Below are 15871 nucleotides of genomic sequence, written 5' to 3'. Positions count from 1 at the left end.
ACTTTAAACAAAATCTGCATAAGGGATGTTTTACATATAATGTACTATAGTTATCTGCTATCTCCCTTTACGTTTAATACGACGGTGCTTTGTATGAAATTTAAAAATACTATACGTAGATATTATCTAGTCCATTTTATATTTAAAAGAGACTCAGATAAAGTCCAAACCACAAAAATAATCAACAACACTATGTACAATTCTATAAGCAATCATCATTCCAAAATGTTATACAGTTACACCAAAATATTAAAATATTTTAGTTTCCACATTTTTACGCAATTCGACTTTTGTAACTCGCAACTCGACTTTCTTAACTCGCAACTCGACTTTTATAACTCGCAACTCGACTTTCTTAACTCGCAACTCGACTTTTGTAACTCGCAACTCGGCTTTTGTAACTCGCAACTCGACTTTTGTAACTCGCAACTCGACTTTTGTAACTCGCAACTCGACTTTCGTAACTCGCAACTCGACTTTCTTAGCTCGCAACTCGACTTTTGTTACTCGCAACTCGACTTTTGTAACTCGCAACTCGACTTTCGTAACTCGCAACTCGACTTTTTTAACTCGCAACTCGACTTTCGCAACTCGCAACTCGACTTTCTTAACTTGCAACTCGATTTTCTTAACTCGCAACTCGATACTCGACAACAAGTGAATCTCTCTCTCAACTGACACACTTGTTTTTTTCTTGATTATTTATTATTGTCTTGATGGGCAATTAAAGAGTCCCGTCTATTTTCCATTTTGACAACAAATAATGTTGACCTTTTATCTATAAATAAGACAAAAACTTAATTTATTTTCCAAATTTCCATAGACAGCCCGGGGCCATCTGATATCCACGAGGTCTGAAATTCTCGCTTCCATTTTTTTTTAAATACTCTGTGTCCTCCATTTGCATTTAAGGTTTTCTACTTGACTCATGACCCTTTTTGTCTTGTTTGCCCACTTTTTTATTAAGTATTTATCAATCTGAATCTCGATACAAAATTTAAAGAAATGACACTTCCGGTAAATGATGGATAAAACCTAATCGACGATCCCGGGTCAATGGACAAAGCCAATGCAATGTTACGCGACTCGGGTTTGCATACTTATTTTTATTTATTTTGGTAATCGATCTATTTCCGGTATCATGTAATATTTATCGTCATGAACATTGATGTTTTTACTTGCTTAAAATTGGTTTCTTTTACCTAAATTAAACATCTTTATACATTTTGAAATTAATTTTATGTTTTTGTTGGATTTGGACTATGTCTTGTATATTTTTTTACTTGTCCACGGGCAACCAAGACAAAAATAATTCCTTGTCCGGTTGTTCAAATGTACGAGTCGGGCATAGCATTTCCACACCCCTGAAGTTTAATCCACATTCTCAATGACATGGATATATATATGTTGATATTATATTATCATACTTCTTATATGATTTGCATAATAAAGAATACTTTTATAAAATTGGTTGAAAGGACCTCCAGTAGTTGTTCATGAAGTTGTTTATTTCTCGATAGAGGACGTTGACCAAACTTCTATTTGTAATCAATGAGGCTAGAGTACATGTAACATAATCTGACTCAATGTTAAAACTATTTATTTGAATACAAACACAAAAAATTCCTTTGATGAACATAATAAGACTTTTAGTATCATGGAGTACATATTTTTGCATGAACCAACAAATAAATTTATGTGACTGGCCAATTCAATGACACAAATATACTACATGTATTACCCTATTATGGTGATAATGAGTGTGGAATTTTTTTTTGGCCAAAATTAAAGAATAATATTAAGGATTAAACACTTTTTTACAGGAATTTATTGGTTAATAAACTGGACCAAGTCACTCACACATATATTTTCAGAGAATGCAGTTTTCATGAAATTGGACAAATGTTCTAGTGAGTCCTTTTACAAGAGTCATCCACATTCTCATTCTGGATATGTATTGGAAATTGATGTTATATTATCATAATATTTTGATAAATAATACAGTTGTTTGTTTTATATTATTGAGACATGGTCCATCTAGATCAAAATCAATTGTTGTCTGTAAAATGTCTGCTCTTGAGTTTTGTTTACATTTATAAATGTGGATGGTAATTACATAAAAAAATATGATGTGAAATAAAATTTATTTTACATATATATTTTCTTTTTTGCTACATCATTAAAATCATGAACAGTGATTTATGTGTATGTTGATTTTTGCACTTCCAAGACTTTCACAGCAATCATTCAGATCAAACATTACACTATTCATATTAAAAAAGAAAGATGTATGATTACCAATGAGACATATCTCCACAAGAGACCATAATGACACAGAAATTAACAACTATAAGTCACCGTATGGCCTTCAACAATGAGCAAAGCCCTTACCAAATAGTCTATATGTTTAGGTGTATTTGTAAAATAAACATCAACAGTCAATTAAAAGATCTAGGTATTTCCAAGCAGTGACCACTCAACAAAACCAATAAACAAGAGCATGAGAATATCAAAAATCATACAATTTAAAATTAAAACATCACCAAAAACACATAATACACTGTTATTATATATATTAATTAGTAGGACAATCCTTTTCACATGAGGTGAAAAAAACAAGGTATGATAAATAGTTATGATTACTTATTGTATGAAAGACTTTTTTTTCATCAAGGATTATTAACCATGAAAATGATGATTATGCTCATAGGTCAACTGTCAACTTCCTGAATATTCAAAACTGATGTAACCTCCTCTCAGCATAAAGAAGGTTAATTGAAAGGATAAAAAAGTATTACAAAGACATGGAAGCTGCAAAACCAATGATCATTAAAGAAACAATCCCACCTTTTGTTAAGATATTTAAAAAAAAAATAATGAAAATTTTGACATTTTTCATGAAATCTGCATAAAAGGGTGTGTGACAGGGTGTCATTCTACCCCCGTAACTTTTTATTTTCCCTGGAAGCATATCTTTATTTTTTTATGACTTGTAGCATGGATACAAAGTATTTTATATACCAATTTAAAAAAAAAATCATTGACACAATTTTTTTTTTTTTTACTTTTACAATATTTTTTTGGCAAAATTGTACACCAGACAGTTACAGGCATATTGCAAAAAAGGGTAGCCATTTTGAAAAAAAAAAAAAATTTTTTAAATAAATTTTGTCTAAAATATTTTAAAATATTCATTTATCATAATGTTCAGAGAAAAAGTTAAAAAAAATATATATATGCCGGTTTTGGAAGGAACCTTTATAGCTTAAACAGGCTAAATAATGACATTTTTAGGACTGTAAAGGGAGGTAACTTTTTCAAAAAATATTTCTAAAAATAGCCTGGAAACCTATTCTCAAATTTTGATATTTTGTTAGGTACACCCCAATGAACAATATATGGGAAATTTAAGAAAGTTCATTGGCTAGATTTTTTTGGTCGTCAGTGTCCTTCTCTACCTTAAAGGAAAATCAATTCAGAAAGTCCATAATCACATGGCAAAATCAAATAACAAAACGAATCAAAAACGAATGGACAAGAACTGTCATATTCCTGACTTGGTACAGGCACTATCAAATGTAGAAAATGGTGGATTAAACCTGGTTTTATAGCACTAACCCTCTCACTTTGGTGACAGTCTCATCAAATTCTGTTATATTTACATTGATGCGTTTACTAAACAGACACAATTAATAAAATAGTCAAAATATGGGCACATCAGCCATCATTGTATAACAATTTTAGAAGGCCTCATGTGTTGTTACAGTATATATCAAGATAGTTTACATTAATTACTGTTTGGTGTCAAATATATTTATTGCTGTACAAAATCTTGTGTCTTATTACTAGATTTTTAGCCAAGAAAAAAATGGTAACAGATACTGTATACATGTATGTCATGCCATGATGATATATAAGTTTGTTGCCATTTTTTCTAAATAGCATTGTAAATTCCTGACAAGTTGGAATCTTTTGTAAGTGATTTATTTGATTTTGAAGTTACTTTTTTGAAGATGAAGTTGCTACAAAAATAATCCCTGTCTTAAATTTTTCTTTGAAAAAGATTCACATCAAGTCATAAGAAAATTTAGTCTTGAAAAAGTTTTTATGTCTAAAATCTAAAAATTTAATGGCCATGTTGAAATCTGTACCATTTACCTACAGTTACTAATATCATTGTCATTGGGTCATTCACAGAATAGTTGTCTAATTGGCAATATCATACCACATATTTTAGTTTGATACTGATATAGAAAAAAGTAAAATGCGCAGAAAACACATGCAGTTAAATCAAAACCAATCAACTCCTGGTTTAAAATACTATTGGATAGTTACTAAATTTGTTTGATTAGTGAAAGTTTTTATTTTTACACAAAATAGACAATATGACAGTCTGCTTTAAGAAACAGATTGGTATCTGGATTAAGTCTTACAGATGGAGCAGTTAGTGTATTTGACAACCACACTCACATTATACACTTTCAATTGTATTTTCTAATGCAGTGTATATTTTTTTTATTTTTATTTATAGATCAGTGAAGAAAATTTAGTGAAAGCCAAATCAATGACAGACACTGGAGTAAAGCGTTCTCAACCGATGTGTGATGTAACTAACAAAAAATCAAGAGATTCTTGACAATGCTGTCCGATGTTGACTTTGATATTATAATTGCCATCTACTGTCATGTGATCACTGGTGATCAGACCTGTATTGAACATAATGTCAGCACATGAGCTGTGTTGGGTAGAAATCAACCTTTTCCTCCATAGAGCGCCTTTTGACGCCACCCCCTTTACTCCATAATGACGCCTTTTGACGTCTGTGTAGTACCTCAGTTGAAATGCTTTGACTACAAAGTGTCTGCAGTAGACTAAATAAAATGTGTATCCAATATGAAAAGGAATGTCATAGGAATATCCCACTTAAATTTATTGGATGAAATATTTGTTTTTCGCAATGAATTAATACTTGGAAGCATATTTTCAGAATTTTATTGAAAAAATCCCATGCGAATCAGGTATGCAAAAAACAAAAATCAATGGAGGAAAGGGATTGCATGTATACTTGTACATGTTGTAGACTCTGATTTATTTAGGAATAAGAAATATTAGATGAATTGTGGTCTATTTTGTAGGGGTCTAGTAACAACTCAAATTTCAAATGTAGATTTTTTTCAACCTGAAATAGGTGAACAGATGCCTTGATATTCATTTGCATACAAATGATTTTTATACAAAGTAGCTAACAATTTTGTTCCAACTAACAGAAGTTTCTTTGAAAACATGTTTATAAACAATGTCAATATATCTGTTTCTGTTGGGACACATTTTCATCACCAGTTATTCCACTAGGAACATATACTGTTATATATATATATTCCACATTATATACATGTCATTGAAATAAGGTGTACAAATAAATATTTTATTGTAATTTGAAGAATGTTTTTAAAGTCTATAGACTTTCATAATTCATAGATATCAAGTCTTACTTTTTTGGCTATCCCTTATACATTCATGAAATCAATTTTTTAAAAAGATTCCAAAAAAGCTTTCAAGACAATTTTATTCAAGTCTACATGTCTTAACACTGTAATTATTTTTTGATTATTTTTGTTATTGGGTTACTGTCTCTTTAACATGATCTGTTGTTCATCTTTGAAGACTGCATACTTTGGTTGTATTAAACTATTTATGATCATTCTTGTATAAGGAGAAAAAGTTCTGTACAAAGGGAGACAACTTTATTTTTGTATTAAATTAATATTGTGCCAAATAAAACAATGAAAAGATTCAGATATTGGTTTTTGTCTTGCCATTCACAGCATGGGATACATATGGATTATTATCTGGCTGCAATGGCGGCATAAATTGTTTGTGTTAAGTGCTAGTCTACCTAAGAAGAATTATAGTTATCCCGTACCATTGAAAACTCGTACCAACGTCAACTCGTACCACTTTACAAAAACTTGTACCAATGCAAACTCGTACCACTGCTAACTCGTACCAACTTATTTAAATGCATTTAATTGGTGTTTAAAGATGTATATAATTTACTTTCACTCAATACCTCTCAAGTCTGTAAAATGTATATAATTTGAAAGTACAATGACCAATTTGTAGCTAATACTCCCTGTCTATTGAATAGAAAATACCGTGGCAGATTTGCTTTTTTGTATCCTTTGAAGAGAAGTCTTTTTTAAACTTTTACTGATAATTATTGAATTTAATTTTGTAATCATTCCAAATTATTTTTTCATGAATGAATCCTAGCAGTTAAACAAAATGATTTTCAAAATGAAATTCTTACTTTTTATAAATGACAAGTAACAAAATGAAATGTAACTGTTTCCTGTTCTCGAATTTTCCCGCCAAAAAGCACATGGCTTTCAACAACTGTAAACATAGCATTCAATTTGTGAGCATAGATTACAGCATTCATTGATTTAATTTGGATATACATATTCAACTAAAGGTACAGTTAAAGCAGTGTTTTTACTTTCTCTGGAATATAACTACTTTGAAAGATCAGCTTAAAAAATAAAGCTTTCAGAAAAACAATCGTATTTTTGTCTATTAAAATCCAGTATAAAATTCAAGTAATCCAACATTAGTTTTATTACGTTACAAAAAAAATTACTTTAAAATATTCGTAATTTTTAATATATTTTTGATGGTACGAGTTTGCAGTGGTACGACTTCCCAGTGGTACGGGTTAACTTTTTTGGTACGAGTTAACTTGCTTCCCCTAAGAATCAGGCAGTGGTGTAAAAATGACAAACAAAAACCCACTGAGGTTGACATTAATTTATGTTCAAAATGTATAATGATGCAAAAATATACCATTCGTTTCATTGTCCTGTTCTGGTAATTTAAGATAAAATTTGGTTACAATGTACTAGAAATAAACAATTAAGGAGAGCTAACTCTGTAGTTTGCTATCATTCTAATCAAATTTTGTCTAAAGATTTCTCAAATTACCAGACAGGCAGACCATTTCTAACTCAGGATGAATGTTACTTCAAATAGGATGGCTAGGTAGGTGGGTTTTTACAGCCATGTTTTGATTTTTTTCAAAATTGCCTAATTCTTACAAAGACTGGCACTTAAGCTTTATATTTCAGAAGGGTGTTGATCAGATGCTTGTATGCTGATACAAAGAATATGTCTTGCATGTGTCCCTTGTCCTTGACCTTATTTCATGGTATGTCCACTGCTTGAAAAGAGTTTTTGTCATGTAAATTTCACAGTCATAATGTTATAAGTAATATGATACATTATTTACATATGGGTCCTTGTAATGTGAAAATATCCTTTAGACAGGGTCCCTCTGACCTTGATCTCATTTCAAAGATCATTGGTAAAGATTAAAATTACATTATTTAGGTTATTTCTCAGATATTAGTTTAAAATGAAAGCAGTAGGTCAACTATGTTTGGTGTATTGAATGATTGTAACAGGTACATGTCAGTTTGACTGGTTTCATCTGACTTTGATGTTATTTTCATGGTTTAATTGTCATTGTTAAGTTTTTGTGTTGAAGCAATAGGTCAATAACATTTGGTGTATGGAATGATGTTAGGTGAACATGTCTATCTAAAAGAGGGACGAAAGATACCAAAGGGACAGTCAAACTCATAAATCTAAAACAAACTGACAACACCATGGCTGAAAAAGACAAAAGACGAACAGACAAACAATAGTACACACAACACAACATAGAAAAAAAAAAAAAAATTAACAACACGAACCCCACCAAAAACTAGGGGTGATCAGAATTGCTCAGAAAGGATAAGCAGATCCTGCGCCACATGTGGCACCCGTCGTGTTGCTTATGTGATATCAAAATCCGGTAAATAGTCTAACTCAGTAGGTCACATTCATGAAAGGGAAGGGGATTGTAGTTACGACGTAAGGAACATATCTGATATCATTTGTGAAACGGTTATTCCATAACGGTCAACCAACTTGTGATGGCGTCGGTAAATTTACGAAGGGATGATTTCAACTTCACCATTTGAAACTCTTGGTTTAATAGCTTCCTTGTGAGCAGCAACCCTCTATCAAGAAAATCATGATAGGAAATGCAAGCTAGGGAATATCATATCAATTGGGAGACAATACCCTGTACACAGGTGCTACTGGAATGTTGTGACTTAAAAATGGAAAGTTCACAATTGGAAAGCTGAAATCATCTCTTTTGTCGTAAAGTTTTGTTTTCATCCGACCCTCATGGTCAATTTCTAGATGTAAGTCAAGATATGAAGCCGACTTAACTGTATCTGTAGTATCCTTTATCTAAAAGATATCATTTGACCTAGACTTCAGTTTCATGGTTTTATTATGGCATATCAATTCTAGAATAAAATGAGATAGAAAAAGTGTATATAGATATATGAAGAAGGAGTATGAGTGCCAATGAGACAACTCTTCACCCAAATCATAATTTGTAAAAGTAAACCATTATAGGTCAAGGTATGGCCTTGTCTCATTCAAAACAGAAAGCTATAAATGGCCTGGAAGACCAACAGTTTTATCTATTTAAAAAACGAGAAAAGAGAAACATTTATATACCACATCAACAAACAGCAACCAATGCACATCAGATTCCTGACTAGTTCACAATTGCCAAGCTGAAAAAAAACCTTTTTAAGTTTAAACTTTTTTCAACCACAGCCCTCATTAAATTAAGGACAGGTGCAAACAAAGGCAGCGGGTTTAAGCAATCTGATAGGTAAGAACCTTAACCCTTACCTGAAAGAATAATAGTGTAACATTACAACAAAGACACACTATAATGTATCAATTGAAATAACTTAACAAAAAAAAAGACATATTAACACAATAAAGTGAATATAAGCCGAATGAATGAATGAATGACTTTTCAATGTGTTTGCGTAGTTTGATAGACATAGTTCGTCCTGATAAATAGAATAATGTATAATATTAAGTCTAAACAAGTAATTACAAAACATATATCATCACCGTTTACTTTATTTTGAATTTTATTTGAAAAGTTCCAGAGTTGCGCTATTTTATCAGCCCAAGAAAAAATGACAAAAAGAATGGCAATCAGAAATTTGAAAGAGGACGATGCTCCCTTAGAAAAAATGTCCACAGTCTTTAAGATGCAGAGTTGGACGTTTATTCTTGAAAGTAAGAAAACGGTAAAAGAAGTTCTTCAATTGTGAAGTCGATTCCATGTACAAGTTGAACATCCAATGTCACCTGTGGTAGCCTGGATCCCAAATCTCAAGAATAAAGTATTGCTGGTGTTGACAGTAGTATTTAGGGATATTTTGAAATCCATAAAAGGCAAGACGATAGAATCGATTATTTGATAGGTAAAGTCGATAGTTTGTATGAGAATGAAAATGTTAAGATCATGAATATGATTTCTTAGATAGTAGATACAAAGCTATATCAGATGAAAATAATAATGACGTGCAAGGGACAAAAAAAGTATTAGATCAGTCAGTGATTGTAATGGGTTACTGTCAGTCTGGCAGGGTTAATCTGACCTCGACGTTATTTTGATGGTTCTTTGTCAATGTTGAGTTTTTGTGTCTTGATTTTAAGAGCTATTAGAATTATGTCAATTATATTTGATGTATGGATATAAATAAACTCATCAAAAATACCATGGTTGAAATTTTGTATTTGCTACAGACTCCCGTTTCGTCTACGAAAGACGCATCAGTGAAACTTTAACAACAAAATGTAAAAAAGGCCAAATATAGTACGAATGATTTTAAGATTTAAATTTCGGTCTAGCTGACTTCATTTGGCCTTGAACTATTTTCTTGGTTCATTGATCATTGTTAAGTTACTATGTTTTGGTCTGATTTTTTTAAAAATAATAACACTACGTCTGATATATTAAATAGAAGATGTAAATGTGTTGCAAATACCATATGACCATGACCTAATTTTCAGGGTTCATTGGTCAATGTTTAAATTTCTTTTGTTTGGTCTGTTTTGGTACTAAAAGCAATAGGTCATTTATGATTATGATGGACACATTGTTTGGTGTACTTATATGACTGACAAGATTTATCCGACCTCTTTAATGGTCATAACGCAGGCGAGACATTTCAGCACGTTCAACCTTGTTCAAATTCCATAAACTACATTTGTTTTATGAATATGTGTGAGGTGTTCATGTTTGTCTAACAAGATTTTTCTGATCTTGGCCTTATTTTCATGGATCTTAAAAAATGTAAAGCTTATGTGATACTTATAGTAACACTTTAATCTTAAAGTTTAAGACTTTCAGTATTAACCAATTTGCACTCTTGTTTTATTAGTTGATTCACAGAGCACTGACCTATTTTTTCAAAATTGTTTTTTAACACGAGTCAATAATCGATTCGAGCGCCCCTGACGAATATTGGATTTCGAAACACGTATGTTGCGTTCTGCATTATAAACCTAGAATGTTGTTTTTTAATCGCACGGGATCGTTTTTTTTTTTAGGTCAGGAGGTTTTTATTGAAATCATTGTAATCATATACAGAATGCTACATTGCAATGGTATATTTCGAACTTATTTCAATTTCAGTATAGTTCTAAAGAGAGACGTATCATAGTGCCCGAAAAAAGAGCACCCCACGTAAATGAGGATTAGTGCCCCTACATATCAAACAAGCTAGCTATTTATCAGGTTGTAAAGATTGACAAGGATCAAAACATTTGTAATTTTATTCTTTAAATTCAAGTGAAGATGAAGAACATTTTCTGATAGAACATGTAGAAAGTCTAGAATCGAAAAACAACGGCAAGTATATTTGTTCCTCAGCGCAACTTCGTGCTTTATTTTACCTTTATAACATAATTTGATTCGAGCGCAACTGATGCCTATTTTAATTGTAGAGAAAACGCGCGTCTGCCTTAAAATTAAAATTTCAATCCTGGTATTTATGATAAGTTTATTATGTTAAAATCCGCTTTATAATATTCAATGAATGATTTAAAAACAGGTTAATGATGAATAAGAACAAATATTCGTATTATTAAGAGAAAGGCAAGTGCATAGAATTGTCAGATTTCGAATATAAAAATAAAAAATATAACCCATTGACATATCAATTATTATTAAATCCTTTATCACCTCAGTGAATTTCTCTCTATATTGATATATTTGACATATCAAAAGGCATGCTTGTGTATAAGACTATCCCTTAGTTCGGAATCAATCGTTTATTAATGATTTTAAACAATGAAACATTTTAGTTCCAAATTAATTGATTATTATTAAATCATTATTTTTAAAGGATTTTTTGCCTTTAATGTCAAAAATGGTGAGCCAGTAATATTCTTTATTTTACTTTGAAACATAAATCTTTTTAAACGAAGGATATCAAATATTTCTGTGCGTTTCTTTACATGTTCAGTATATTTAAAACACAGGTGTGTGATCGATATCACCATGATCACAGGTAAACTTTGAAGGTTTGTGATGTCAATTTCTATCACTGTATATGATATTATCTTGTTTTTATAAATGTTTTTAAATAATGATAAGAGCGACTACGCATCATCAGTTTATGATGTAAATGTTGGCTTGTTTATTTCATTGAACGTTTCATAACACTCGAGAATAAACGATTGTACATTTCAGCCTTGAAACAAAAAATGGCTTCTGGTGATTATAAATATTTATTTGACCTGGTTTATTAAATTTTCAAAGCTAATCTAAATCATAACATAGAAAAATAAGGACAGAGCAAAACAAACCGGCAAAAACCGATGGTGATCCCAAATGCTCAGGAACGGTAAACCGGTTTAATTCACGTGTTGATTAGGCGTGTTGCTAATATTACTACTAATCTTGTGCAAAGTCTAATACCGAAGGTCGAGCGAAAGAGGGCAGGGTTGTAGTTACGATAATGTAAAATTGTTATTTCTTCATTAATTGTTATGGAATATTCGTTTTGCAGATGATAACGTCGTAACTACAATACTGTCCCTTTTCACGGATGCTACCTACCGAATTAGACTAAATTCGTGTTACTGTGATTGTAATAACATGAAGACACGTACCACATGTGGAGTAGGATCTGTCTACTCTTCCGGAGCACTAAGAACAGCCCCATTTTTTTGTAGGGTACGTTTTGCTTAGTCTTTAGTGTTCTATCTTTTGTTTAGTTTATTATTGTTTAAGTATTCTTTTTTCAGCTATGTCGTTGTCAGTTGATGCTCAATCTATGCGTTTGAATGTTTCTCTGGAATTGTTATCAACACAATTTTAAAATTTAGTAGTCTTTAAACATGTTAAACTTGGCGTTATTTGGAATTGACTAAATTTTTTTTAGATCTCTTTTTGTCATATAATTTTATACAAGAGTAAGTGTTCATCATTTTTAAGAACTTTAAATTTTACATTCAGCGTTTCCAATGAAGATAAATTCAGACAAGCACACCGGACACACGAAATTTATCAAATGTTATTTTCAGTTACTAGTTTTGAGTTTCCTAGAAGTTGACTGCATAATATTATCAGTCAACATTCTTTTAGTGTACATTAATACATATTCTCACGTGTTACATAATTACATATTTCTTATAGTTAAGGGTTTAAGCGGGTCCGGTGCAAGTAGATTTAGAAAAACCCGTCTGACGCACACAACTTATGAAGTGCTATAACCACAGAACAATTAATTAAAAAATTATAAAAATAATATATAAATCTTTTTAATATAGTTTACATGTGACTTTCTTTCCCATATGACACAAATACACATTTATAAAAGAGGGACGAAAGACACCAAAGGGACAGTCAAACTCGTAAATCTAAAACAAACTGACAACGCCATGGCTAAAAATGAAAAAGACAAACAGAAAAACAATAGTACACATGACACAACATAGAAAACTAAAGAATAAACAACACGAACCCCACCAAAAACTAGGGGTGATCTCAGGTGCTCCGGAAGGGTAAGCAGATCCTGCTCCACATGCGGCACCCGTCGTGTTGCTTATGTGATTATAAATTATAACATAGTTTTGAACTTATTTTGATAGGATCATCGTCAATGGCTTCTTGTACATCAGTGTGCGCAGTATGCGATCTTCGACATCAAACTTCGACGTCCACTCACTGGTGTAATCAGTGCGAGGAACCATTATGTTCTGGCTGTAGAGAACATCATAATGTTTCAAAGGCAACAGGGAATCACCAAACTATTTCTATTTCTGATTACCAACTTTTACCAGATGTTGTAACCGACATCAGGCAGGATTGTGTTTATCACAATGAGATGTTTCAACTTTACTGTATTAAGCACGAGAGTCCAATATGCAACAAATGTGCAAAGGAGCATGGTACCTGTGGGGAAATAGTGTCACTTGATGATAGAGTAAGAGACATCAAAACTTCAGAGTCCTTTATTGACCTGGAGCAGAACATTGAAGAGCTATTAACTTATATCAATCTAATCCGTAAAGACAGAGAATCTAATATGGAAAGTATAACAGATCAAAAGACAAAAATAGCTGCACAAGTTTGTCACTTAAAACAACAGGTCATCCAGCATGTAAATAAACTGGAAGAAGATTTCATAAACGAACTTAGCCAAATTGAATTTAATTGCTGCGAAACTGTTCAGTCGATTGTGTCTTCACTTCAAGATCAAGCAAAGAGAATAAATCAAATGAAATCAGAACTGAAGAAAACGAAGAAATACTCATCAGATCTGCAAGCATTCCTATGTATGAGGGAAATTCAGTCGAAAACCACGGATTATGAAAAACATCTACAGTCCAGTATCAAAATGAAGAATCACAATAAGATCAACATAAAAAGTGCAATCAATGCAAAGATACAGGATATTCTGATGATTGAAACATTTTGTTCCATTGTAGTCAAGAAAAGTAATTCTACTGAAATAAACTTAAATAGAAGGAAAGAAAGACAAGCCCAATTGTTGATCCCAAAAGAAGTAGTATTAATCAACAATATAAAACTCGTTTTCAAACGAAAAATTGACCAAACCTGTATGTACCCTACTGGATGCTGCGTAACGAAAAAGGGTGAATTTCTGTTTACAGATTTCAAAGATACAAATGGACGAGTAAAGGTGGTTAATGCCGACAGTGGAGTTGAATATACCATCCCACTTAAAGAACCATACCGCGCGTTAAGTCTAGTGTCCTTAGATGATACTACAGTAGCTGTATCTTCTAGACATTCAAGTAAAAAGCCAGGTATCAGTATTGTTGATCTGATCAAGAAAAAAGTGACAAAGTTCATTGACTTACCAGGTGATCCTTACGGTATTACTTACGATGGCAATTCTTTAATATGTTGTATCGCAGATAAGGACCTTCATGTAGTATCTTGTTCAGACTACAGTATCACTACAATCTCAAACACAGTCTCATCGCCGTTATCATACGTCTCAACGCATGCTGACAAGATTTTCTTCACACATCCAGATAAACAAAAAGTAATGTGCTGTTCATACAGTGGAGCAACAGTTTGGGAGTTCGAAGAGACAAGAGTTTTAGATGGTCCCCAAGGAATAACCATAGACAACAAAGGGAATGTTTTTGTTGTTGGAGACAACACATGTAATGTTGTCGTCATATCTCCTGACGGGAAACACTGCAAACAGATACTCACCAAGGACGATGGTATTAATAGACCAACAACACTTTTCTTTGACGAAGCCAGGAAGCAGCTGTTAGTAGCGAATGGAACCAACTTTGCACATGTTTATGACATTTATTACGGCTAAATTAAATATCATCGTCTAAGGAGACTTTTGTCGTATCATTGTTATTATAGCTGTCATAGACTTTCTATTGAATATACTAATGCCATTTCTACAAATCGTGAGAGATTGTTACAATTGACATACGTTTTGCAATGTGATATACAGATGCTTAAAGTAAACTTATTCAGTTAGTTATATATTATGGTATGGTCTAAACACAAGAGAAGGAATATATTATCTATAAATGATTGCGGATTTAGGTATTGCGTGTTTGTGATGTATTTCTGTCTCAATGTTTTGTCATTTCAGCCATATTTTTAACAGTGTCATAAAGAAGGGGGTTAGTTACCCGTTAAACCAGGTCCAACTCAAATTTTCTTAAAATGTTCCATGCCAAGTCAAGAATAAGGCAATTGTTATCAAATAGTTCGTTTCTATGTATGTTAGTACTTCAGTGATCCTGTTGTTTCTTAGCTTCCCTCTTATAGTTGTTGTGTTTCCATCGGTTTAAGTTTGTAAACTGGATCTGTTTTCTTTCAATCGATTTATGACTTTCGAACACCGATAGCCTACTGTTTACTTATTTACAACAACAAAAAGAAAATATAATGTAAATATGATTGCCTATTTAGGTAATAGTGTATTCAATAAAAGTTATATTTTATTTGTTTTATCAACTATGAAAATAATAAGATACAAAGGAAAAACGAATACCAAAAGAACTTGTTGTTGAATAAAAGCACAACATGAAGGTGGTGTCAGTTATACGTTAAAAAATATAGAAAATAGCAAAAGGTTAAATTAATTTCTATCAGTTACATATAAAACTTCCATATGTCAAAAACTCTACAATATTCCTTGATAGGTTCATGCGTTCATGGCTTGTTTTGGCTAAGCATTTATTTGAATTACAAAAAAGAGAAGATAACAAGACATTAATGCAAACTTTTACGTAAAAAAGCAAAACAAAACAAAACAGCATGGGGAAATGAAAGCAAAGACGAAAAAGGAAACAATAGCAGATCTTTAAACAGAAGTCCGAAGATTGCGCAACTCCAACCATGATAAAAACAGAAAAATGAAATTCTTTTATTACCCTCATTGCTAACTTTCATATTTTATTCTAGAGATAAGATAGATTACATTTTATCCTT

General features: G+C 31.9%; 2 protein-coding genes across 3 annotated transcripts in view; both read left to right on the top strand.

The window, feature by feature from the left end:
* The window catches only part of LOC134683228 (ubiquitin-conjugating enzyme E2 T-like), a 29838-nt gene extending 24040 nt beyond the window's left edge, over positions 1–5798 (top strand). Inside the window, exon 6 of the mRNA XM_063542399.1 lies at positions 4532–5798. Within this exon, the coding sequence (XP_063398469.1) occupies positions 4532–4636 (105 nt within the window). The 3' untranslated portion in view covers positions 4637–5798. The remainder of the gene's footprint in view (positions 1–4531) is intronic.
* A 5617-nt stretch (positions 5799–11415) lies between these two features.
* Positions 11416–15300, top strand: LOC134683227 (uncharacterized). Of its 2 annotated transcripts, none has more exons than XM_063542396.1 (2): positions 11416–11451; positions 13024–15300. In XM_063542396.1, exon 2 carries the CDS (start codon positions 13035–13037, stop codon positions 14736–14738), a length of 1704 nt encoding a protein of 567 aa, XP_063398466.1. In that variant the 5' UTR covers positions 11416–11451; positions 13024–13034; the 3' UTR covers positions 14739–15300. The 2 variants fall into 2 exon arrangements, with proteins under 2 accessions (XP_063398466.1, XP_063398467.1); XM_063542397.1 differs by lacking the exon at positions 11416–11451 and adding an exon at positions 11947–12106.
* Positions 15301–15871: the final 571 nt, after the last annotated feature.

This window comes from Mytilus trossulus, chromosome 9 (assembly GCF_036588685.1).
Source record: "Mytilus trossulus isolate FHL-02 chromosome 9, PNRI_Mtr1.1.1.hap1, whole genome shotgun sequence".
NCBI lineage: Eukaryota > Metazoa > Mollusca > Bivalvia > Mytilida > Mytilidae > Mytilus > Mytilus trossulus.
Note: the sequence above shows the minus strand (reverse complement) of the source record. Positions and strands in the feature narration are given on the sequence as shown.

Excerpts from the sequence above, each read along its gene's own strand:
- LOC134683227 (XM_063542396.1), top strand. The coding sequence starts at position 13,035 with ATGGCTTCTTGTACATCAGTGTGCGCAGTATGCGATCTTCGACATCAA.